Here is a 25,095-nt window from a genome sequence, read left to right on the forward strand (position 1 = left end):
TTTCAAATTTGTTGTTTCCCATTTGGACGTTTTTTTGTACGTAATACCTCATTGGGTTGGCGCTCTATGAATAGTGTCAGCTGCACACATGGCAGAGTGAAACATGCGTCAAGGCCGAAAAGCTCTGATGTGAACCACATGTTGTTTCTTAATGAATATGCACTGTAACTGGTGCATAAAAGCTCATATGAACATGCCTGTGTGTATTAAAGTTGTCACACACGGACTCAGTGTAAATCTCTCGAGTCACAGCGTGTTTCTGACTTCAGTTGAGGTAGGAATCGTTTTTTTCCTCCGTGTGGGTTAAACTTCATTATGTTTCCAGGGTCAGCGCTTTGACCTTTGGCTGACTGTCTGCTGGTGACTGCTCTACTTCCAAGCAAAGAGAAAGAGACTAGTTTTCCAGAGAAAGACAAAAAAAAAAAAAAAAAAAATCACAGAGACGCCTTGTAGGTTTCATTCTGTGCACATGGCTGTGTTTTTGATGGCAGCGCAGTATTTTTGGGTTGAGGGAAATGTAGTGTGGGTTGTGTGAAGGGGGCTGAGAGACAGAAGGGGTCTACATTTCCTTTGGAGAAACAATCTGTGCGTAATTATATATGTGCTGATTGTGTGCAGAGGAAGTGTGTGCCCAGAATTAGGGGCTTGGGTCACGTTGCACGGATGGGGTGTGTGTGTGTGTGTGCGTGCATGCATGCGTGTGCGCACGTGTATGTGTGTGTGTACGTGTGTACGTGTCAGCCATTTGTTTTACAGACGAGGGAAGGATGTGGATGAAGAGGAAGCTTCCTCCTCTCACAGACTTTACAGAGGCAGGCAGGGCTGCAGCTGTGGGATCCTTTGATTAGTGGAACATCTGGGACACAAACACACACACACACACACACACACACACACACACACACACACACACACACACACACACACACACACACACACACACACACACACACACACACACACACACACACACACACAGCACCTACTTTGCTTCCCATCCCCACCCCTGCCTCTCATAGAAGTAGATGATCCTACAGGCCAGGAACAGATATTGCATTATCACAAAAATCCCAGATACACAGCTGGTTGGTTTCCCCAGCCTGCTAACATGGCCAGACAGATGTAATCTGATTAAGTTTTTATAATGTCATGTTACTACTGCATGTTCATTTCTTGTGAGTGTTTTGATTGTTAGCGTCGCAGGCTGCCAAATGTTCCACAGAGACTGTACCAACTTTGAAAGAAAGTCTCCAGGAGCGAGGGAAGGGTTAACTAAACTCTTCCTCCTTCCTTCATAAGAGCAAGGAGGGGTGTGGCTTGCTATCTGGACACCAGCCATCATCCCTCCCCCTCATCCCTCCATCCCTCCTCTCCCTACCTCTCCCCTCCCCTCCCCTCCTCTCCCTCTCTGTGCCTGTCTGCCTGTGCACGTCAGTTCAGCTACCAACGCAGCAGCAGCAGCAGCAGTAGGGAAACGCTCAGGAAGGACGCCCGAACACAATGAGGCTTTGCAGCAGCGGCATTAGCAGCACCACTGCAGTCCCCGTGCCAGTTCTCCCCTCTGCTCTGCTCTGCTCTGCAGTCCAGGAGAACAGTTAGCCTGCTAGCCTCAGCTGCACCACAGCTTCCTCTGCAGTGGGCACAGGGTGCTGCCAACAGACAACAGGGGGCCTTCACATCTCTGTGGGCCCTCTTTTATACCTTTACCAAGAAGAGGAACTAACCCATCCTGTTTCCTTCCACCACCACCACCACCACCTCCTCCCCTCCCAACCTCCCCTCTCTGTGTGTCTCTCTCTCTCTGTCTCTGTCACTCCTTGTCGGGCCGTGGCGCTGCTCGTCCCGCAGGTGTTCTTGAAGGAGGCCCTGGAGCAAAGGCTGGAGAAGGAGAGGGAAGAGGTGCGGCGCAGGGCTGGCATGGTGATCCGCGCCCACATCCTCAGCTATGTGGCAAGGTGAGTGGTGGAAGTGTGGAGGAGGGGAGGTGGAGGGCTGAGTGGCAGCGACAGTTGTCAGTGTTTGTTTTGTAATAGAGGTGTACAGCTTGTGTATATGTTTTGGGGGGTGGGGGGATTATGTGTGAATGTGCGTGCCTTTGCACACGTGTTTAGCTCTCTGTGTGTGATGTGGGTTTATATACAGAGCCAGAGCAGACATTGCTTTGCAAATTCTCCAGGAGATTACAGGTGTTAAATTTTATAGTTATTTCATCTCATAGGTGAAATAAGTCTGACAGATAGACCTGTTAAATCCTGCTGACTCGTCAGTGGGTCAGTCATTTTAAACTCGTGCTGTGCGGTTCAAATCAACAATTTTTTTTTTAATTCTAGTGGAGATCTTTGCACACAGTGTCAAATACTTACTGTATTATTAATGTTCCAGACCCACAGACCCTCATAAGGTGAAATTTCTCAGGCTGGTATAAACACTTTTGAAGTGAGTGCAAGTGATTGACAGTGTGCAGTTGCTCTTTCACTTTGGAGACATCTAGAAGATCTCCTTATGATGCAGCAGTGCAGCCACGAGAAACATTGAAGTTTTGGGCATTGATATGGGGTATGTTTGTTTTATTGCCCACAGTGAGTAATAATATGATTTAACAACCTTAAAGCTACTTCAGGAGAACTATCTCATTTTACTTAACTAGTATATCTTGAAAAGACAAAAAATGATGTCTGGTCATGATGCTAGTTGGACCGTTGGAAAGACAGTGTCTTGATTATCATGAATTATCGGAACACTTATGAAGAGTAAAGTTGATGCCGTCCTCTCAGGCGGAGCATAAAGTTTCAGGACAGGATGTCCATCACTGTGGTGGTTTAAAAATGTGCTCATGCAGACACCCCTAAGGTATGTATTGTAATGTAGCTGTGCTCCACCTGCATGCAGCCATATATAAGGTCACATACAGTCCTGTGAAAGGGTCCGCTGGGAGAGTATAATGGGACTGATGACAGCGTTCAGGTTGTGGGTTCCCTTCCCCTCAGAGCTGCTCATACTAAAGACAAAGACTCGGGAAGTTCCCTAAAGACACAAGTAAAGCCTTTGTATTATTATATGTAACATTATCTGTGCCGTGAGGCTGTCCTGAGACCAGTCAGAGGCCACCGAGTCATTATTGTGGAGACTAGGTTTTGCGAAGGGTCAGAGAGTCAGAGCATTGTGTGTGGTCCCTTTAAAAGGCACGTGTGTTTGTGTGCGTGAGTGTTTATATGTGTGTGTTTTCAATGCATGTGCAGTGTGTGGGTGATGGGGTTTAGTCACAGGACCAAACACAACAGCCCACATGGCCACAATGGAACAGCACAGGCTCATCAGGCTCTAAACATTGCACAGTCCACAATGTACAGTGTGTTTATTTAAACAGAGACGGCCGATAGGAGGAGACCATGTGGGTCGTCTTGCAACGTCACAAATATGTTCGTGGTGACACACAATGCTCTCGGATGATGTTGGAATAAACGTGTGACTGGGCTTTAAGCTGATGACAAATGTGTGCGATTTTACTCACCAGGAAACAATACAGGAAGGTTTTGTCCAGCGTCGTCACCATCCAGAAGAACTACCGCGCTCACTTTTGGAGACGCGTCTTCCTGCGCCTGCGCGTGGCCACCATCGTCCTGCAGAAGCATCACAGAGGCCAGCTGGCCCGATCCCTCCATCGCCAGCTCAAGGAGGAGAAGCAGAAGCGAGAGGAGGAGGAGAGGAGGAGGAGAGAAGAAGAGGAGGAGAGAAGGCGAGTAGAGGAGAGGAAGAGGAAGATGGAGGAGGAAAGGAGACAGAGGGAGGAGGAGGAAGAGAGACAGAGGCTGATGGACGAGGAGATGAGGAGGAGAGAGGAGGAGGAGGAGTCGGTGAGGAGGGAGGAGCTGAGGCTGAAGGAGAAGGAGGAAGAGGAGAACATGGCAGCTAAAGCAGAAAAGAAAAGGTAGATGTTGTGATCGGATGACTTCCCTCATCTCTTAATGTATATTATGTCATCATCACTAATGCATTGTTATTATTTTGTCTTTAGGAACTCACTGCTTAATGGTGCTTGTCAGAAGGTAAGGAGGTTTTTGCACAGTAGCATTAAATGTACAAAACACATTATGAGACATTAATGTGGCAGCACAGAGGGTTAATTTTGCTCTTTCTGTTGTCTTGTCCCGTATCCAGAAGGAACTGTCCCAGACTCTGTCCTACAGTCACACCTCTGAGGAAGAGAGCCGTCAGATGGAGGAGATCCTGAGGCTGGAGAGGGAGATCGAGCGTCTGCAGAAGCAGCAGGAAGACGGCGTGTCCCTCCTCGGAGACGTCTCACACGAAGAGCTGCGCCAAATGAGGGACGCTGAGATCTACAGACTGGAGAAGGAAGCTTCTCGAGTGGCTACCGAGTTCCTGGAGCTGCTGGACTTTGGCGGTTTGGAGCCGTCCCTCTCGAGCGAGGAGAACCTCCACGACCCAACTGAATCCACCGCTCCTCTGGCAGAGGAGGAGGTGGATGAGGGTTTTCACGCCGAGGATGAGTGTGTTCCTCTGCCTGACTTCCCTGCTCCAGTTGCAGTTCCTCTGGACAAGGAAGTATTCCAGAGTGTCCCTCCTCCTCCGCCTGCCTTTGCAGAAGGACTAGCGGTCTCCTCCTCCTCTCATGCACTGGGAAAACTCTCCCCAGTCACTCCCAACGGACTGAGTCATACCATCATTTTCACAGACTCCCAAACCCCCAGCCTTCCTCCTGCTCCTGCTCCTGCTCCTGCTCCTGCTCCTCCCCCTCCTCCACCCCCTGTGGTCACTAATGGAGAGAGGCAGTCATGCCAGAGCACCAGCAGGGGGTCGGTGTTTGAGCAGCACGCTGCCGAGGAGGCATCCCACTCGAACCTGCCAGACACAGAGTCAGACTATGACCAGGAGGAGTTTGAGGAGGCTCACAGGAGCTCGGGTGCCAGCACCAACGACGACCATATCACAGACGAGGAGCTGCTGCGGAAATCCTCCTGCACCCAGAACAGCCTGGACTCTTTTAGAGGCAGCTCAGACTCGGTGAGAGCGAATATGCTGAGAGCCTTTTATGTTGAATTTTGCTGAGTCGTTACAGCTGGAAATGTGCAGAGTTGCACCTGTTAATGATCAAGTTCAACTGGTTAATCATTTGGGAGCAGCACCAGAGATCCAGTGGAGGTAGTTTTGTGGAAAATCAGCCAGAACAGAGAATCCCTACTGGAGAAACCGGATGTTATGTTTACACAAAAGTAAACTTTACATTTTTGGCCTCAAATTTGAGCCAGCCACTGAATTTCCCATTTCCAAGTCAGATCTAACTTTAGCTGTAACTCATATTCACACTCTGAAACACACACACACACACCCCTAGACTTCCTCTCCGTTTGTGCGTCCCACACGTTGCCTCGACACAGATGGTGCTGAACTGAATGTTCAGTCTGCTTGTGTGCAAGCCTGAATCTTCCCTAAACATATCAAAAGACTCAGCTCATGTTAGAATAACAGTGAAACACTGTTGCAAGTTATTTGTTTTGGCTCCGCTGACGAACACGTGAATCTGTTCCCAGATAGTGCAAGTCAAGCAGAGAGCTCAGACCCAACGCTGTCAGATCAGCAAAATGTCAAAAGGGAACAAGGAGGGAGGGTGTGTGTGTGTGTGTGTGTGTGTGAGAGTGAGTTTGCATGTGAAAGTGTGTATGGCTGTGTATATACCAGTTTGTGGCTACGTTGATTAACAAACAGTGACAACCAGGCCAGACAAACTTTGGACACTGATTTAAGCGCTTGATTTGCAAAACAAAGAGTCTCACTTCCTTTAGCCTTGAGAGAATGTATAAATGAACAAGCAAGTGTCAATATTAAAATATTTTATAGTAATTTCTCATATAAAATACTCACAAAATCACATACAAGAACAGTTACTGTAAAAGTAGACAAGCGTAATGCTGATCATAAATGCTGTTGTCTGGGTTTCAGTTCATTGACAGTGATGAGGACAATGATGGCTACGTGGACACAGATGAAGAGGTTTCCAATGGGAGAGCGAATCTGTTGAATGGCAGCGGGCCTCCGTACTTCCACGGCTACCTCTACATGAAGAGTAAGTGGTTTTACCAAATCACTGGCCAGCAGGCAAGCACATGATGTATCCACAGCTGAGCTCTGCTTGTGTGGCTGCTCGCTCTGTCAGTTGTAGAAATGCTTCACAGGCTTTTCTTCACTGTTGTTCTATTGTTTGTATTGTGTACATTTTTATAGTGAGAAATAGTTTATGTTTTGTGTATGTATATGTGTCTATGTAAGGTGTTACAGCTGTTTTTGCCTCATTTTACCACTCATACCTCACCGAGGCTTCACATGAAACAACATAAGTCACCGGCCTCTCTCTCCCACTCAAAGGTGGTCTGATGATTCCCTGGCGGCGGCGCTGGTGTGTGCTCAAGGACGAAACCTTTATGTGGTTTCGGGCCAAGCAGGACTCCCTCAAATCCGGCTGGCTCTACAAGAAAGGCGGTGGGATGTCCACCTTGTCTCGGCGCAACTGGAAGATGCGCTGGTTCGTTCTGCGCGAGTCGAAGCTCATGTACTTTGAGAACGACAGCGAAGAGAGGCTGAAAGGAACCATCGATGTCCGCACAGCCAAGTAAGACCCTGCTCTCAGTCACTGGGGGTTAAATAAATACCCTCTTCTTTTGTCTCTAATTTCTGAAGACACAGAGTAATTATAGTTTTGGTTAACTCTGTGTCTCTCTACAGGGAGATAGTGGACAATCATGAGAAGGAAAATGCACTGAATATTGTGACTGAGGAGAGAACGTACCACATCTATGCAGAGTCCCCAGAAGATGCCAGGTAAAGAGTGGCGACATGTTGTACAGAGGTTTGTTTTAATCAGCAGTGTTTGCCTTGCTGTCCTCTCTGTAGAAGTAATGTGTGGAAACAAAGGTCCCCCTTGTGGTTGCCAGCGGAAGTTCACATTATAATTTTCAATGACATGTTTGCTAAACTTTTACTTCTCAAACTCCCTTTGACCCCCATCCAGTGGTTGGTTCAGTGTGCTGAGTCGGGTCCACAGCGCCAGCCCCGAGCAGCTCATGGAGATGCACCACGAACAGGCCAACCCGAAGAATGCAGTGGTTAGTGCTGTTTTACCTCTCTGCTTCCCGGGCCCCAGCCTCAGCTCCATTTTTCACCAGTAATAATGAAGCATGAAACCCAGTCAGTGGAAGTATGATCATTCAGATTTGAGCCATGCAGTAGTTTAAGCTGAAGAAGCAGAACACACATACTGATGTGTCATTGCTGTTCTTTATGATTACAATGTGGTTAATGGCATTTGCAGATGTGGAAATTAAACAAGCTGGAAAACCCAAATGAAGGGTTGACAAAGATTCAAGTCCCTTTATATGAAGACAACCATAGTAATATTAAAGTATTACACAGTACACTAGTAGAAACACTTAACCTCTTATTCCCCACACCCCTAAGGATCTAACACAACAAAAAGCCTGTCTCTGCCTTGCTTTGATATTGAATGGTATTATCAAGTAAATCACATTCATCACTGCTTAGTTTTAAATGAAAATGTAATGTAACTTTCCACATATTTGCTGTGACTGCAAGTATTTGCAAATAGGCAAAACACTAATGACATTTATTTCCACCTCTTTCTCCAGGGCACACTGGATGTGGGCTTGATTGACTCTGTGTGTGCATCAGACAACCCCGACAGGTGAGGAAACCTAACTGGTGCCTCTTCTCAAAGTGTCTGTGGTACAACAATATGTGCTGTATGGGCTGTAACAACATTTCTCTCTCTCTCTCTCTCTCTCTCTCTCTCTCTCTCTCTCTCTCTCTCTTCATACATTGTGTTGTGTTTGCAGACCAAACTCGTTTGTGATCATCACCGCTAACCGGGTGATCCACTGCAACACAGACACGCCTGAGGAGATGCATCACTGGATTGGCCTGCTGCAGAAATCTAAGGGAGACTCCAGGGTTGACGGACAGGAGTTCTTAGTCAGAGGTCAGTCAGCAGACACACAAGCACACACACAGACAGAGACACAGACATACTTCTATCTATATGCGTTAGGATACATCTGACACATCTGCCCAGGTTAATAAATAGCTGATTTTGAATTGAATTTGTTGAAGAAGGAAATAAGAGGGGAATAGGAGAAACAACACATGACAAAAAGGGGCATTTTGCTGTTTTTCCAACAAAATGACATATAGTGGTATCAAACAGTGTGGGAAAAAGATATACAACAGTATGACAAGGGAAATGAAGTTTTAAAGAAGAACACTCTTTATTATTAGGACTTGCTGAGTAAATGATTTATTTATCCTCCCAGGCTGGCTGCATAAAGAGATGAAGTCAGGGGCCAAAAGCACATCTCTGAAGCTGAAGAAGCGCTGGTTTGTTCTTACCACTAACTCTCTGGACTATTACAAGTCATCAGAGCGCAGTGCCTCCAAACTGGGAACTCTGGTCCTCAACAGTCTCTGCTCGGTGGTGCAGCCTGATGAGAAGGTCTTCAAGGACACTGGTCAGTTCATGATCTAAGTTATCTTTTTCTACTTGAGATCTGTATCATTTATTTGCATTTTACAACATTTCAGGTTTTCCTTTGAGTTCCCTTGACCCTGTGTTTTTCACCCAGGTTACTGGAACATAATCGTGCATGGGCGAAAGCACTCCTACCGTCTTTACACCAAAATGCTGAATGAAGCCATGAGGTGGGCGAATGCCATTCAAGGAGCAATAGACAGCAAAGTCCCCATTGAAACGCCAACACAGCAGCTCATAAGGGACATCAAGGTATTAAAACATTCACTTGACTGTTCCTCCCTATCTGCTGCACAATTCTCAATAAAACAATAACAACAATCAATAATAATACAAGAAACAACAAATAATTCTGTGTAACACCGCATGAACATGTGGGAATTAATGTTATTGTTACTTAATTGTAACTTAATTTCTCCTCAGTCATGCAAACCTTTGGCAGGGACACACACTGTAGTAAAGTGAGGTACTTGTACTCACTACGTGTGCTGTGATCCTCTTTAAATCTTCACTCGGCCTGGTTCAACAACTTCTTTTCTTCCTAGCTGTTTACCAACTTAACTGCAATAATAATAATATTAACCATTGATATGTTTTCTAATCTGACTGAAATTCAGAACTTCATCACTTTAAGAGTTCTCTAGTTTGCTGTAGAGACCACTCCTGAAGAGTTGATTATAAGACCGTTCATCCAGTTTGTTTCTTTGTCTTTAAAGGAGAGCAGTTTGAATGTGGAGGCTGTGGAGCAGACTTACTGGAGGAACCCCATCCTGAGATATACCCAGCATCCTTTGCACTCCCCTCTTCTACCTCTTCCCTATGGAGATGTCAGCGTCCACTGTAAGTGCTGCGGTCTGCAATCTCTTGCTATTGCTCTCTGTTGACTCTGATATTTTTTACTTGTTTGGGGGATACTACATTTAATACTCTTTCTTACAACATGTACCTTTTATAACATTTTTCAGTTGGTATAACTGACATTTTAACGTGATCAAATGTAGTTTAACTAGTTATTACATCTGTAAGACATCTAAGTAACAGTTTGAAATAAAATGCAACACTTTCTGTCTCTCTCCTCCAGTGCAAAAGGAAAAGGGTTACACCAGCCTGCAGGATGAGGCCGTGAAAATTTTCAACTCTCTGCAGGAGATGGAGGCAGTTTCCGACCCTGTTCCAATCATCCAGGGAATCCTGCAGACCTGTCAAGACTTGAGGTCATTAAGAGATGAGGTTTATTGTCAGCTGATCAAACAAACCAATCACGTCCCGCACCCCAACAGTCTTTCCAATCGCGCCCACTGGCATCTCCTGACCTGCATGAGCTGCACCTTTCTGCCCAGCCGAGGCATCTTACGCTACCTCAAGTTTCACCTCAAAAGGTGCGTGGACACTTAAGCACACATGTTTTCATTCATAACAGTCCAGGTGCATCTGAAACCTTTGCTTCACTGTGTTCCTCTCTGTGGGTGTTTTCAGGATTAAAGAGCTGTTCCCTGGTACAGAGATCGAAGGGTTTGCCCATTTCATTGGTGAGTCTCTGAAGAAAACCAAGACCAGAGAGTTTGTTCCCTCCCAGGAGGAAATCATAGCACTGCTCACCCGCCAGGAAATGACAACCACAGTCTACTGCCACGGAGGAGGCTCCTGCAAGATCTCCATTAACTCGCACACCACCGCTGGAGAGGTCAGTGAGGCATTCTGACTTTTAACATGTGCCCATTTTAAGTAATGCTCTCTTATTCACACAAACAACGACGATGTGATCATTGACATCATCACCTTAATTTGTACAGGTGGTCGAGAAGCTAATCAGAGGTCTGGCGATGGAGGACAGCAGGAACATGTTTGCTCTCTTTGAACACAACAACACTATTGACAGAGCTGTGGAAAGCAGAGTTCTTGTGGCCGATGTTTTGGCTAAATTTGAAAGGTATGTTACACCTGCGTTTCATAATGTATGTGTGATTTTGGTTGGAGATACACGTGTTTTCAGGACATCATGAGTACAATGTGTATTTGAGATGATTGTGACTTTCCCACCAGACTGGCTGGCAGTGAGGAAGCTGAGGATGAAGGCCAGTGGAAACTCTATTTCAAACTCTACTGCTTCCTGGATGTGGAGAGTATGCCTAAAGAAGGAGTGGAGTTTGCGTTCATGTTTGAGCAGGTGTGTTCTACATCATGTCATGTTGCAGGTTATTGAGAGTTCCTTTAAGCCCTCGTTGTCGACGGTGCTAATGTCGAGCTCTGCTCCTTCAGGCCCACGAGAGTCTGACCAGAGGCCATTTCCCGGCCCGTGAGGAGACCCTGCAGCACCTGGCCGCTCTGCGCCTGCAGTTTCTACACGGAGGCAAGCCGCGGCCCACCTGGAGCCTGGAGAACGTCTACCCCGTGGGCCGCCTGCGCACTCGCATCCTGCAGTTCACCAAGGTGGGCGGAGCCTCGGGGTCGGGCCAGACTCTGGAGCGTCGGAGGACCAGCTTCCTGGACGGGACCCTGCGTCGCGGTTTGAAGACGGGCTCGATGAAGAAGCAACGCATGGAGGAGGAGCAGATGTTGGAGATGTGGATAAAGGAGGAGATGTCTGCCACCAGAGCCAGCATCGTAGAGAAGTGGTCTCGCCTCAAGGGTCTGGATCAGCACCAAGCCATGCTCAAATACATGACCATCATCAAAGAGTGGCCTGGATATGGATCCACACTGTTTGATGTCGAGGTACGTTTACTGGCACTTTAATGAGGACTTAGACACCACCAGGCATTTGCTGATATGATTCTCTCTCAGTACAGTTCCTCTTTGTCTCTATACCTTACTGTATCTAACTTCATTTTTATATTATTAGGTAACATGATTGCTGTGGCTCTAAAAACTCAGCTGGTCACTCATGATGACTAAATGGCTTTAAATTAAATCAAAAGCTCTAGATTTTAGAATGACATTGATCTTGTTTTTTTCATGTCTTTACAGTGCAAAGAAGGAGGCTTCCCTCACGACCTTTGGTTGAGTGTGAGTGCTGAGAATGTGTCCGTCTACAAGAGAGGGGAGCCCAAACCTCTGGAGACATTCCCATATGAGCACATCATCTTCTTTGGTGCTCCGCAGCCCTGCACCTACAAGATCACTGTGGACGAACGAGAAATGTTCTTTGAAACACCACAGGTACATCATTTGTCTTTGGATGTGTATTGTCCATAACAGCAGTGAACTCATGATCAGAATTTGTTTTGTGGAAACATTGGGATTATTTACATTTCTTTTTTTCTGTTTCATCTGTATATTTCTAGGTTGGTGAAATCACAAAGATCATGAAAGCCTACATAAACATGATTGTGAAGAAGCGCTGCAGTGTGAAGTCCGTCTCCAGTTATGGAACCAACTGGATCAGGTGATTGACTGTACAGGACACAACGTGGTCTGAGCCACCGTACACCTGAACTAGAACGAGCAAGATGTAGAAATGAGAAGAGGAACAAATCACTTTGACAGAAATGGTGTCTCAGAGCTTTGGACTGGCTTGTGCAGAAACACTACAGAAAGATTCCTTCTCTAAATCGACACAGAAAATTTTTTGGTGATGTCTCTACTGATTGTGGCAAGTGTGGGAACACTGACGCATCTGCACCGTGTTAAGCTTTACGGTCGTCCCTAGTGTTGCTTCCCTCCATGCAGTCTCATCCCTGTTACTCTCATTAGTTACACTGGTCATTTTTCTCATGCTATTTGAAATTGAATTCAGTATTGTTTAGTGGATTTATTTTTTTTTTATCATTATTTTTATCCACAGAAAACTGGACAGAGCTCACAGGCTCTTTTTCCACCAAACATTTTAAAAACCTCCACACACAAATTCACACATCTTAATTTAGACTTAATTTTCAATGGTGAAGTTCTTTCAAGCCTACATCCCAAACCGTGTAAAAGAATGTGTTGCAGTGGTAAATGTACACAGACTGAGTTTTCACCTTTTGTTTTAGGTGTTTTTTTTGGGGGGGGGATAGTGCGGCCCATTGTAATGAATGTTCTCCTGAATGGAGATGCCCTCAGGTTAATGTGTATTATAACTGTCATCATCCCAGGGAGAATATCTCCCTCATCTTGCCTTATTTAAGTTTTTATTGTAACTATTTAATCGGGATTAATAGTGTAAACGTGGCCTTGGAGTAAAAATTTGGGGATGAGTGATAGTTCATGCTTCCACGGACGCATGTGCAACAAAAGCACATCCCTAACTTAAACAAAACAAAAAAAAAGAAAAGTAAATTTGCCTCCTTTACGTCAGCTAAGCAAATAAAGAATTTCAGTGTGAATAACCACTGCATCAGTGGAGATGCAATGTCTGTAACCACTGCAGTAAAAAGTATTTTCTCAAGAAACACCAGTGCTAAAATCCATTGAATTATTTTGGCCCCTACAAGTACTCTGCATTGAGTCCGTATGTAGCCTACCGAGCTGCGGCTATGTGTTTGTTTTGTATCTGAAACTGACGTTCAAGGATGTGTTTGAAGAAGCAAGCATGGTATCGCCTGTTCAGTGTGTCTGTATCTATAGGGAGTGTGTCTCTTTTCTTCTCAGTGATGTCAAAGGCCATGTGAGGGTAGGGTATTTATTTATTGATGTGTCAATGAATTGGGAGAATAAGCTCAGAGAAGTGAACTGTGTGCTGGAAATGTAATGATGCAGTTTTGCGAGTATTTTGTTTTTCTGTTACATGTGTCTTCAGGGACACAAAAAAAATCTGAAACAAACAAGTTGTTTATAATTTACTATTGATTTCCCCCTTTTCTTTTCTTTTTTTGAAAGTTATCTGACCTTTTGCTAACATGGCCTAACCTAAGTGTGTTGCCCTTAGCACCTGACACGCTCAATTCCTTTTACCGTCTTGCTAACCCAGAGGAGGCTGTCTCTCCAAGTCCGCTGTAAATGAACAAGGATTCATGCTTATACCAATCAACCTACAGTATATTTCATGATAAGAATAATATGATCCAAACCTAATGAGCTTAGTATTTACCTCACATTGCATCACTGTCTTCCATTGCTTTCTGATCGTACTCACTTAGGCGTTCTGGTCAGCTGCCGGCGGCCACACCAGAGACTGATCTTGCCATTGACGATGACTGTATTTCTGAGATTTCTGATTGTTTTGAAGAAGAAAAAAAATCAGAAAATGTTTTATATCAGAATTTAAAGATCCTTTAATAAATTATTGTATTTCAAAACCGGTCTTGTCTTTGTCCCAGCTTTCTCATATTTTGTCTTGTCTTATGTTGGACAATGTAAAATTTAAATGTGAATGTGAGCAACTGTGAATTTTAATCTACTCTGCATCAGACCAAACATGAACACATTACAACAAACAATGATTAGGCAGTAAATAGTAACAGTTGAAATACCTTACAACCTACAATGCAGTAATGATTTGGTCAGTTACACAGGGCTTTCCACAGAATTTAAGAAGAAGAGGGTGAGTCATGACAAACTGTGCACATTTATAAGAATAGAGTAAAATAGAAACTTTAATTGTCTGTTCCCAATAAAAACAGGAATTGGTCTTTTAAAACAACTCCACAAGGCATTAAAAACTTTTTAGAAAAGTTAAAATCCACACCCAGGCATTTACAAACCCTCTTAAAACACATTCAAAAACACACACCACAAAAGATAAAAACACATTGCAGTCTATTATATATCATTTAGAGCAGTTATTGCAGAGGGGATGAAAGATTTCTCATGTTTAATGTTTTTCAGGGCCAGTGGGGTTCTGTAGTGTCTGGCCTGATGGCAGCAGCATGAAGGAGTGGTGCAGAGGGTGGGAGTTGTCCTCAGTAATGTGGCTTTCTTCATCTCTGAGCGCCTGCAGTTCACACAGAGGGTGTTGAGATATTTCAGTTATTTTAATGGCCTGGTTTATTATTTGGGAGTGTTTTGTTAGATGTTTGGTGGTGAGGAAGTTGAACCAGGATGACATGTCTGACACTGACAACCACATCATAATAGGGTTTGGCATGCTTACATAACATTTACAAAGGATGAACTGTGAACTGTGACCATGAACTGATTCGATTTAATTTGCTGTATTTTTTTGTTGTTTGTTTTGCACTACCCCCCTCCCCCTTATTTATTTGATTGTCTGTTCTGAAACTTAAAAAATAAATAAAAAGGTAATTGAAACTTCCTCACCACATTGTTCTGTAAGTTAGCCACAATGGTTCCTGTGAAAAAAAGGTGCTGTAATAAGACATCGGATATTAATTATTTTATATATTTAAAAAAAAAAAATTATTATAATTATTTGTTACCTTACTTATTGTAAAAAAAAAAAAAAAAAAAAAGTATCTCTGATATTTGATATAGCATTATTAGGCTATGAGTGGTTAATAACCCGTTTGTAAACAAACAAAAAAATCATAATTACAACACGAAATAAAATTAATTACAATTCATTTTTGTAGTAGGCTATTACTAAAACTGTAACAAAAAAAGAAGCATTTTTAGATGTTTGCAGCTGTTTGCAGCTGTTTGATGACACCAGCGTCAGGAGCAGGAGCTCATGACGTCACCCCTCCTCCCCTTCCCCCTCTTGTAAACTCTCGGCCCAGCCCTGTTGCTGCTGCTGCTGCTGCTGCTGTTGCTGCTGCTGCTGCTGCGACTTGAGAAACCTCTCGCTGTGGAGAGTTATGTCCACGCCGTCAGTAGTTTCCACTCGTCTCACGATGTCCGGAGCTCTCGGAGCTTCAGTCGCCGCCGTCGCCTTCATTCTCCTCGGTGTGAGCGTGAGCACAGAAGCGCAGTCACCGACTCCAGCTCCAGCCTCGGGTAAGTTTTTTCCTTTTCTTTTCTTTTTTTGTCTTGAGCTGGGGCAGATGTGCTTTTGTTTTGTTCAGCCACAGCGGCTCAGGTCAGGAGGTTGTCACATGACCGTGGCGAAATACTCCAACAACCACACAAGTAAAGATCAGTAGGATTCTAATGACTCTTTTGCTTGTGAACATTTGATGAATTAAATTAATTAAAGTTAAATAAACTTTTACCTTAGTTTTTCCTTTTACAAACCGAGTCAGTCCGAAGTGAACCGCTTAACGGTGTTGTCGCGTGTAGGCTAATAGGCTACTAAAGATATGTCGAAGATTCAACCTATAGTAAAGATTTTCGTGTTTTATTTCTTTCTTGTGAGCATATTTAGAAACCTATGTGAACCTACAACTGGAGATAGGACCATGACTTAGCCCTAAAAACTATTAACACGTTGTGATTTATGTCTGTTTCAGTCCCTTGTGCCTTGAGATCCAACACTAGTTGTGATGAATGCCTGAAGAACGTCACCGTAAGTCTCCTAAAGTTCAGCCTGATACAGAAACTAGCTGTCTAGCTGTGGTTTGTTGCCATAAATACCAAAGATAAGACGGTTATAACACTGCTTGTTGCTGTTTTTCTTTGCAGTGTTTATGGTGCATACCAACCGGACAATGCATTGAGTACCCAGTGAGGAACATCCTGCCCCCCAACAGTGTTTGTCCTTTGACTGATGCTCGATGGGGGGTCTGTTGGGGTAAGACTTTACAAACCTCAGACTGAATGCTGCTTAACCCAAGTTAAACCAATTACAAGCCAGTTCTACCCATAACCAGCCAGAAATGTCTCTGAGAGTATTTGATATTTATTTAAGGTTTTTTTGTGTGTGTTAAAAACTGAGTCTGAAATGTTATGATGAATATTTCATTGTCCAAAACAGTATTGTAGTTACAGCTTCTGGCTTGTGAGGATTTTCCACTTTTCTCTTTGTTACTACTCGATAGTAAAGCAAAAGTCGTTAGGATCTGGTTCGGACAATCAAACAATTTGATCATATTGACAAGAGATGGAGGAATTTATGATGGGACTTTTCAATCAAGTCAAACACTGAATTGATCAATAAAAACAAAAAGACATATGAATCAATCATGAAAACGTTTTTTAGTTACAGTCCAAGTATTGTATTTTCTTGCCCCCCAATCTTGTTATGAGATGCTGCCAAGTCACTAATCAATACTAAACTAAAGGATTCACTTATTATGGTATTTGCTCTTCACAGAAAAAACATAACCATCTTCAAACTGATTAAAATTTCATGCTCTACAAAGTTGTTAACTCTAGTCTAACAGAGGAAAGCCTTGTTCTTTGTATCTGTTGGATTTGAGCTTTCCAGGCTCATGATGAGGTCAGATTTTAACCCTCTCCCTGTGTGTCTACCTTTGATACAGTCAACTTCCAGGTTCTGATCATCACCGTGTCAGTGCTGGCTGGCACCATCATCATTGCCATTCTCATTTGCTGCTTCTGCTGTTGCAAGTGTGAAAGAATTGGGTAAGTATTAAGTCACATGAAGTGTGAAATCTGGTTCACCATGAAAGGAGGAGGAGGAGGAGGAGGACAGGGAACACAATGGGTTGTTCTTCTGCAAGGCAAGGCTGATACCGCTGTCTCCAAAAGGCTGCCAGAATTTGTGACAGCAGTTTAACTCTGAAAATAACCTTCAATATGTACTTAAATCTCTTCCAAAAACAGGTTTCAAAGTCAAAGCAGAGAGTAAAATTCTCAAAATTGTCTTTTACATTGCTACACTGCTTCACTGAGAGTCGACGTCCATTTTACAGCAAATTCCTCATCATATTGACAGTTAAAGTACATCTGTACACAAACATTGATATGATGATGCATAATCTTTTATAACAGGAACAAGAAAGAAGATGCAAAGGTGGAGCGACAAACCCGTGCAAGGAAGGCCCGTCAAAAAGCAAAGTAAATATGTAGCAGTCTGACAATAACTAATAACCATGAATGATAATAAGAGTGAGTCACTTTGACACTACGCTGTGTGGATCCAAACTTATTAGCATAGTAACAAATGTTATTCATTATGAAAAATTTTTGTCACTACGTCAGAAATTGTGCAGACACAAAAGGATTGTTTCTTCTATTGTCAAGTGTTTTTAAGTGGTTGGCTCATTGCAAGCATACACCCCTACAGGACTTTCATCCTACATTATGAATTTAAAGTTGTTTGAAACATTACTTAAGTAATTTTAAAATACGAACCTGGGTTTTACTATATACTGTCCTGTCAGTGTGTTATAGCAGGACAGTAGCTATTGTTGACACTTAATCCAGGATTCAGACAGTGTAGGTGTGAGAGCATCCAGTGTTCTCTATTGTCTAACTATTTGTCTTTGTTTCTTTTCCTTACAGGAGAACAGAAATGCAGTTGAGGCATGATGAAATCAGGCAGAAATATGGTGAGACACATTTTTTTCTGTGTGGTTTGAAACATGTAAATTTGGAATATCAAAGGGACTTGTTTTGCCCAATGGTTAGTCTACTGTACATGCACAGTGACAAAAGAGTTGTAAAATGAATAAACAGAGATTAGGGGAAACAGATTGATACAATAAAATTGATATTAAGAAATACAAGTAGAGGAAGCTAGGATCTGTTATGAATCAAAAGAAGAACTAAACATGATGCTGATAATAATGATGATGATAATAAACAAACAATACACAATAATAATCTAGTAGTGCCATCTACTGGAGAAAGACTGTGCTGTACGTAACTGATAGCCATGAATTAAATTCCCAAATGTATGACAATGATTTTTGTAAAATTGGAAATTCAAACAATTGCATAATATCAAATATATGCAACTCATCTGTTTGTTGCTGTATAATTGACTAATAGGTTTTCTTTTCTTTTTAAGGTATCGCAAAGGATAATCCATACGCCCGTATGGACGACCATTAAGAAAAATATCCTTGAAAATGATCTGATTGATGCCAGTAACATTGAGATAGCCATGTACAAGTAGCATATGATAAACTGTGATTATACGGATTGATTTCAGTGTTTTAATGATGGCAAAAAATGTCACCAAAATGACCTGAAATCATTTTGACTTTGTGCACTATTCCAAACATGCTCCATTTACCTAATGTGTGATTTTTAGACACATTGTATTAATATTTCCTCTGCCTTCATTTTGATGTGAATGTTAAAAACCTGTTAAACTTGTTTTTCTGTCCACACAGTTAACTAGATGTAAGGGCTAACCTGTGAAAACATATTGTCCACCATGATCAAAAACATGATTGTATTAATTTGCATAAATGCAGTGTTACAAAAGGTCCACAACTCCAGAGCTCATCAGTGCTTTTTTTTGTAATTAGCAATTTCACTTTCTGCATTTGTACACTCCTTTACTGATTGTTCTGTCTAAAGGTCACCATTTATTTTTATATAAAAGTTCATCTGCAACATGTAATACATTTTACTCTGTTTTGCAATTTTAACTGTTGATAAACATCAGAGTCAGAATAAGATTCTGAACTTTACTGGGTAAAAGAATGTGTGTTCTTGAAATATACAGGAAACATTTGACTCTTGTTTTTGTTGAAAAACAAATGGTTACCACAAAATTAAATGAATAAAAAAATGTTTTTATGCCTGGGAAGTTTTTTTTTTATATATAGTTATGGTGAAAAAATATATATCATATTTTCCACACTCAAACACAGGGAACTAGAACTAAACTTTCAACCAAAGAAAGAGAAGTTATTCAAACCCAAAAGAAAGTATATGACACCACTTCTCTTTTTTTAAACAGTGGAATACAAACCCTATACAAAGTCTCCTTCGGTTCACTGTAGACTAGCAAATATTATCAACATTGCCATCATATCTCTAGTTGGTTGGTTTGTTGTGTTTCTGCCTTTGAATGACCCTGGCCTGGACCACAAAGGGTTGCTTTGCAGAAGGGCCCACTCGCGGGAGTGCGCAAAATTGTCTTGCGCGTTCACGTATCCGCGTCCCCGCTGGAAAGCGAAGCACGTGACTCCTTTGGTCGAATCACATTTTAAATTTCGGCGCGCGCTCCCATGTCCAAACGAAAGAGCCGGAGGAGCAGATAACCCGCTTCGCCGCGAACCGCCTGTGTCCTCGTCGGTAACGAAACCTTGGGAAACAGCAGAATGTCCGAAGAAAAGCCAAAGGTCAGTGCCGTGTTTCCTCGAAAGGAGCACCGTGTTTGTGTCTGCCGTTTCGTGTTTACGATGCCAGCCGCAAGTTACCGTTAGCACATTGCTAAGCTAGCCTGCTCCCAGGCGACAGATAGCGCATTTGAGCGGGCAGATGGAGAAAACAAAGGTCCACCAATTTGCGGATATTTTGGATATAGGCGCACGGTTTCGGTTTTTTGCCAGGGTTCCTCCAATAATACAACCCCCTGCGATCACTCATTGGCGTTTGCGTTTAATCAGGCTGTGCTTTCTAAGGTCGGTGCTAGAGATTGCCACTGAAATTGAATGATTTGTGTTATCCTTTTCATTTGCGCCATTGTGGCTCTCTGCGCCAGTTTGCGCACGGACTAGCTTCCCATGCTAACGTTAACCACCGGCAGGAGGGTTTAAACGCTGCGTGTGCGGTGAAACCTGCCGCTCGGACCAAGCCAGTCTTGTGAATATGGCTGCGTTAAATTAGCCGGCTACACGAGTTTAGATGTTGTTGTGCTGAGATTAACGCTGATTTACCGGTCGCCGCTTTTTTTCTGCCACAGGAAGGAGTGAAGACGGAGAATGACCACATCAACCTGAAGGTAGCTGGTCAGGACGGGTCGGTGGTACAGTTCAAAATCAAGAGGCACACTCCGCTCAGCAAACTAATGAAGGCGTACTGCGAAAGACAGGTAATATTATCCTGGGAAACGGGAACTTTTATTACCTGTTTAACACACAAACTGCAGCCTTGTGTCTAGTTGTTGTCTTTGTTGACATTGTTCTCTTAATAGTTAACTGGATTCCTAATCTCATTAACATGTTCCTTCGTGTGCTCTGTCTTTTGCAGGGATTGTCAATTCGTCAGATAAGGTTTAGGTTTGATGGACAGCCAATCAATGAAACAGACACACCTGCACAGGTTGGTGAACCTAAACCATTTGCAGCCTTGTCATGTAGATATTTGTGTTGTAGGGTTTTCAAGATACACAGCAGTAAGTAAATTTGTGTCACATTTACATTTTAGATGCTAAAAAGTGTTGGCATTCAGTTTAAATGTAATATATTTATTGGTATCAACCTGTTTGTTTACATGTAATCTGAATACACCCAGTTACCTATCCCCAGAAAAGTAAAAAAAAAAAGTTAATCCCTAGTTCACTACTAAAACCTCATCACACAGTATAATGCATGAAGCACACCAGTAGAATTAAAAGGCCAATATGCCTCCTCTGCTTAAGACATTTGCAAGTTTTAAACCAGTCCTCTTCACAACCCATGCCTTCAGTTTTGCACCTGCAAAATTGCAGTTTAAATGTTTACTAAGTATTTTGCAGTGCTATGTGACCATATCACTGTTTGTGTCGGCACACACGGTGGTGATTTTCAACAAGTCTTGAGCTGCTGTATGTAGATGAGTCACTACCAACTTTTCACCCCTGGACACTGAAGTGTGTTATTTTGAACCACACTTAATTTGTGTGTGTGTGTGTTGTGATGATTTTGTCTTATCAAAAAACAGAACCTGCATTTCACCTTGTTTCAGAGTTTGTCTCTTGCCACATTCGTTAAAAGCTGTTTTTTCTTAGATATGCTTAAAGTGTAGCTTGTCTCAAATCATGGAACCTTGTTGACACTGAATGTCAGTCGGCCTCCCGCTCATCTTTAGTGTCTTTTTTTTCTTCTTCGTTTTTTCTTGTATGCTTCCCTAAGTGATTTTGTTAGTACCTTTTGTCTCAGATGGGGTGAGAATACTACTTTGTCCACTTAGTTGAATTTTGGCAGGAGATTGACCAACTAGATATTCGTGTGTTGGAGGTACAACTGATGACCTAGAAAAAACTAGCGGTCACACCTTGATGATTCAGTAGATCTTAGGAAGTGAATACGGTACTTGTGCAGTCAAGTTTGGTTTTTTGTGTGTATATCCAGTGGCTTTGGAAAGTACTTGGTACTCTTTTTTGCACACTTGGGTGTGATGTAATTTAATCTATAACATTTTTTTGGCCCATCAGTCTATACTCAATAATCCAAGACACAATGAAATTTGAAAAAAATTGAAAAAAAAAAAAATTAAATGCCTTGGTGCCACGTGCTTCTTGGCTTAGTTATCCTCTGTGTCTAGAACTTGAGATTAGTCCACCTGTGGCAAATTGAATTAATCAGACATAGTTTAGAAAGACACACATTAGTGAATTGAATGTCCTTCCATTCACACCGTCAGGATTAAACAAAACTACAAAGTCCTTGGAAATATCTGTATCCCTAATAGTCACTAACTGAGCTTCACAAATCATCTGCAGAGATGATAGAACCTGCCTGAAGGACGGCAGTATCAATCATGTATCGGGTCATATCATTGCATCATAAGGCATTTAAATAAAAGACATGTGACAGCCTTGTTTGCTAAACATCAGGACTATTGAATGTAGATTAACTGGCAAAATGCATGGAAAAAGTGAAGGAGTCTGTTTACTTAATGAGGCCACGGTATATGATTGACCACCTGAAATCTTTCTATGAACTTTTTTTCTTCTGCTGACCAGTGTCCAGTGGTCCTGACCTCATTGTTTAACCATTACGTTAGAAAAGGTTTAATAGAAAAATCCAGTATTGTTTAACCAGTTTTTGATATACAACCTTTTTATATAAACAAAGTTTGCGGTGTGCATATATTACAATACTTTTTTTTCTTACTTACAACTTTAAATAAAAAAATATTTTACAAATCCTCTTTTAATTTAGCAGAAAGTTTTATATGCTGTCAAAACACAAGGAATTGCTACAGAAATTGGCCTATATTAATTTGCCCATTTTAAATAAAATAATAAAATATGATCTAATTAAACAAACTGAATAATAGATGAGCTTCAAAGATAACTTGACTAATCTACATTTGTTAAAGCTTCTGTTATGAACTAATTTTTACACGGCACTAATTCAATAAGATGAATATAATAAATATTGTCCTGCAGTGCCTAATGTGTGATTTACTTTTGGTTTTCACAGCTGGAGATGGAGGATGAAGACACTATTGATGTATTTCAACAACAGACAGGAGGCGTCTCTTCTTAAGTGGACTGCAGTCATGGAAGAACATCCACACCTTTTTTTTCCATGTTGTATTTGTTTTATTTCTGTTTTTACTTTTTTCCACTGTGCTCTGCTAAATATCAGGTTGTTCACAACGTAAAATGAGGATTGTTTGTCTTTGTTTTTTAAATTGTAAGTCATATCGTGACTTTGAGATGCAGGGTAACATGTTTTTTTTTTTTTTTTAATTCACATAAACGGGTGATTAGACCTTGTCCCAGGAAGGGACACATCTCAAATCAGATATGGCTTGTCATTAAAAAAATCTATTGTGTTCTCCTGATGTTGAGATGGCAGCCTGCACGTCTCAAATTGTAAGCTAATGTACATGCCAAAATTGTTTCCTTTTTTTTCTTTCTTTTCTTTTGTTTTAAATTTTCCACATTGTTGTAAGCATTCAAATTCAGGATGGGCTCATTTTAATGTACTTGATGAGAACTGCTGCATGGAAGCCATTGTTTAATTGCTCCATAGATCATAGAGGTGTTGTAAAAAATTCTCATGTAACAAACTTTTAGTAACTTTTTTAAACATTAAAGATAATTTCACATATCCATGCCCATTTCACCTTATACAGTTGCTAAGAAAAGTATTTGTGCTGGGAAAGATCCGTATGGATGGTTTACCTCAATACTGTCACACTCAACGCAGATATAACTGAATGGTAAATAAAGTACAGTAATGACTCTGGACCAAAAATTCTAAATGCATAGTGTTCTTTTATAAAATGGTTTGGTTAACATAAGATCTAGATGTAAACGATTAGTGACTCTGTAACAGTGGCCCACTTTTTCAGGATCTAAAATTATATATTTCATGATAACTATTGAGTCAATGCTTTGTTGCCAATTTGAGTACATTTGTCTAAAATCTATCCATGTTATCAAGAGTAGTTTGTTGGACTTGTGTGTTGGTAGAAATCTTGTGAGAATGTCCACGATCTTTTTAAAAGTTAACATTTGCTAGATTTGCAGGGTGACTTTGGCAGATATTTCACTTTTTATTTGTACATTATTTGTTGTCCCTATACTGTATACAATAAATATAGTTTGATACTCAGCCTCTTGAAGTATATATTGGTTTCTATTTGCATGATATGCTGTAAAATATTTTTTACTATGCCACACTGCACAATGAAGGGGAAATGTTTTAGAATATTCAAATGTTTGGTGTAAATAAACATACAGCCAGTGAATAGAGGGAGAACTGCAGGCTGCATGTTGAGTTTTTCCTAACCAGAGTTGTGGTTTGATTTGTGCAACCAGAAATGCAAATAAATACTCTGGCGAGTATAATTAAATAATTTCTGAAGCCTCCCTGTTGGTGGAGTTAAACTGTAAACAACAAATAATTAGTCTTCTGTTTCAACCATAGAAATGCCATCTTCAGTGGGCAGTGCGCTTTACACACATTAGATGGCAGTGTTTCCCTTCACGTCTGTGTGATTGAACCACTGAATTCTCGAGACCCTTAGAGCACAATACAAAGCCACATTTGTTGCTCCACTCCAGCTCTGTGAAGGCTATAACTTCATGAGCCTCCTCATTTAAAATAACTTCATTTCACAGATGTTACTACACTGAGCTGCCAAACGAACTTCCTGTGAGGTTCCTCACACAGTGGTCCAATTGTGCTGCCTTTATTTTTGGTCTCTCCTTTGCATTTTATATTTCCTTATGGAGATCTCTGAAGCCACTCGTATTTCCCCGGACCTCTTAGAGATGCAGCTGCAAGGTGCCGTCTCCACCCGTATATTTAAACTGGTTTCTAATGCACAACCCCTTAGAAAAATACATGTGGTGTTGGGTCCAGCTTTGAAAACGTAAATGATTGAAGGAAAAGTTAACAGGATTTGATATCACACTGAGGATTTTTTCCTAAAATTATGTTAAGAGTGACTGAGTTTAAGGCCTTTACTCAAAAGAAGATACCAGTGAAACCACTGGAAGAGAAAACACTTTATTCCTTCTATACAACACAAACTCAGATCAGCAACGTCCCTCATTCCCATTTCTACTGTTGCTGTTACAATCAGCTGTGCCAGTTGTTTTTTCACTGCAGTTAATAGAAACACACTTTGTTTTATTGTTAGTCATTGTGTAGCTTATGTCACATGTCACATTGCTCTATTGTCAGTGAACAGTTAAGTACAATTTGTTTATTGTGACAAGATAATAGATGGGTTGAATCCAACTACACAGTCACTTGTATGTGTTTATTGTAGCTCACATTGGCTACACTGCCCTGTGTATAGTAAACATTATTGCGTGATAATTTAAAATTTCTTGGTGAATGAAACTTGGCCTTTACAGTGCTAGATTTTCAACAGACCCCAGATTCTCAGAGGCCCAGAAAGTCCCAGTTTCACTATGAGACTGTTGGTTTTTAGCAATAGCTCACCAGAAAAATCAACACAACTCAGACTGA

General features: G+C 41.8%; 3 protein-coding genes across 3 annotated transcripts in view; all 3 read left to right on the top strand.

Moving 5' to 3' along the window:
* The window catches only part of myo10l3 (myosin X, like 3), a 55,465-nt gene extending 41,692 nt beyond the window's left edge, over positions 1-13,773 (top strand). The window contains exons 22-41 of the mRNA XM_085766140.1: positions 1,849-1,955; positions 3,515-3,928; positions 4,016-4,046; positions 4,159-5,022; positions 5,959-6,082; positions 6,382-6,625; positions 6,739-6,834; positions 7,025-7,118; positions 7,659-7,714; positions 7,866-8,008; positions 8,340-8,534; positions 8,649-8,806; positions 9,271-9,394; positions 9,636-9,933; positions 10,031-10,238; positions 10,348-10,484; positions 10,598-10,721; positions 10,814-11,269; positions 11,522-11,713; positions 11,839-13,773. Coding sequence (XP_085622266.1) covers positions 1,849-1,955; positions 3,515-3,928; positions 4,016-4,046; positions 4,159-5,022; positions 5,959-6,082; positions 6,382-6,625; positions 6,739-6,834; positions 7,025-7,118; positions 7,659-7,714; positions 7,866-8,008; positions 8,340-8,534; positions 8,649-8,806; positions 9,271-9,394; positions 9,636-9,933; positions 10,031-10,238; positions 10,348-10,484; positions 10,598-10,721; positions 10,814-11,269; positions 11,522-11,713; positions 11,839-11,943 — 4,170 coding nt within the window. The 3' untranslated portion in view covers positions 11,944-13,773. The remainder of the gene's footprint in view (positions 1-1,848; positions 1,956-3,514; positions 3,929-4,015; positions 4,047-4,158; positions 5,023-5,958; positions 6,083-6,381; positions 6,626-6,738; positions 6,835-7,024; positions 7,119-7,658; positions 7,715-7,865; positions 8,009-8,339; positions 8,535-8,648; positions 8,807-9,270; positions 9,395-9,635; positions 9,934-10,030; positions 10,239-10,347; positions 10,485-10,597; positions 10,722-10,813; positions 11,270-11,521; positions 11,714-11,838) is intronic.
* A 1,428-nt stretch (positions 13,774-15,201) lies between these two features.
* pttg1ipb (PTTG1 interacting protein b) lies at positions 15,202-18,341 on the top strand. Its single transcript, XM_085765381.1, has 7 exons — positions 15,202-15,370; positions 15,823-15,878; positions 15,995-16,103; positions 16,795-16,897; positions 17,267-17,332; positions 17,780-17,826; positions 18,288-18,341. The coding sequence occupies exons 1-7, from the start codon at positions 15,232-15,234 to the stop codon at positions 18,329-18,331; spliced, it is 564 nt and encodes a 187-aa protein (XP_085621507.1). The 5' UTR covers positions 15,202-15,231; the 3' UTR covers positions 18,332-18,341.
* A 1,120-nt stretch (positions 18,342-19,461) lies between these two features.
* Positions 19,462-23,727, top strand: sumo3b (small ubiquitin like modifier 3b). The gene is made up of 4 exons (XM_085764740.1): positions 19,462-19,575; positions 20,139-20,267; positions 20,426-20,497; positions 22,585-23,727. Exons 1-4 carry the CDS (start codon positions 19,555-19,557, stop codon positions 22,648-22,650), a joined length of 288 nt encoding a protein of 95 aa, XP_085620866.1. The 5' UTR covers positions 19,462-19,554; the 3' UTR covers positions 22,651-23,727.
* Positions 23,728-25,095: the final 1,368 nt, after the last annotated feature.

The sequence above is a fragment of the Trachurus japonicus genome, chromosome 21, assembly GCF_045865225.1.
Source record: "Trachurus japonicus isolate A0001 chromosome 21, Traja_1.0".
Taxonomy (NCBI): Eukaryota; Metazoa; Chordata; class Actinopteri; order Carangiformes; family Carangidae; genus Trachurus; species Trachurus japonicus.

Excerpts from the sequence above, each read along its gene's own strand:
- pttg1ipb (XM_085765381.1), top strand. The coding sequence starts at position 15,232 with ATGTCCACGCCGTCAGTAGTTTCCACTCGTCTCACGATGTCCGGAGCT. Across the intron at positions 16,104-16,794 it reads TCGATGGGGGGTCTGTTGGG|TCAACTTCCAGGTTCTGATC; the intron begins GTAAGACTTTAC and ends CCTTTGATACAG. Across the intron at positions 16,898-17,266 it reads TGCAAGTGTGAAAGAATTGG|GAACAAGAAAGAAGATGCAA; the intron begins GTAAGTATTAAG and ends CTTTTATAACAG.
- sumo3b (XM_085764740.1), top strand. The coding sequence starts at position 19,555 with ATGTCCGAAGAAAAGCCAAAG. Across the intron at positions 20,268-20,425 it reads AGGCGTACTGCGAAAGACAG|GGATTGTCAATTCGTCAGAT; the intron begins GTAATATTATCC and ends TGTCTTTTGCAG. Across the intron at positions 20,498-22,584 it reads AAACAGACACACCTGCACAG|CTGGAGATGGAGGATGAAGA; the intron begins GTTGGTGAACCT and ends TGGTTTTCACAG.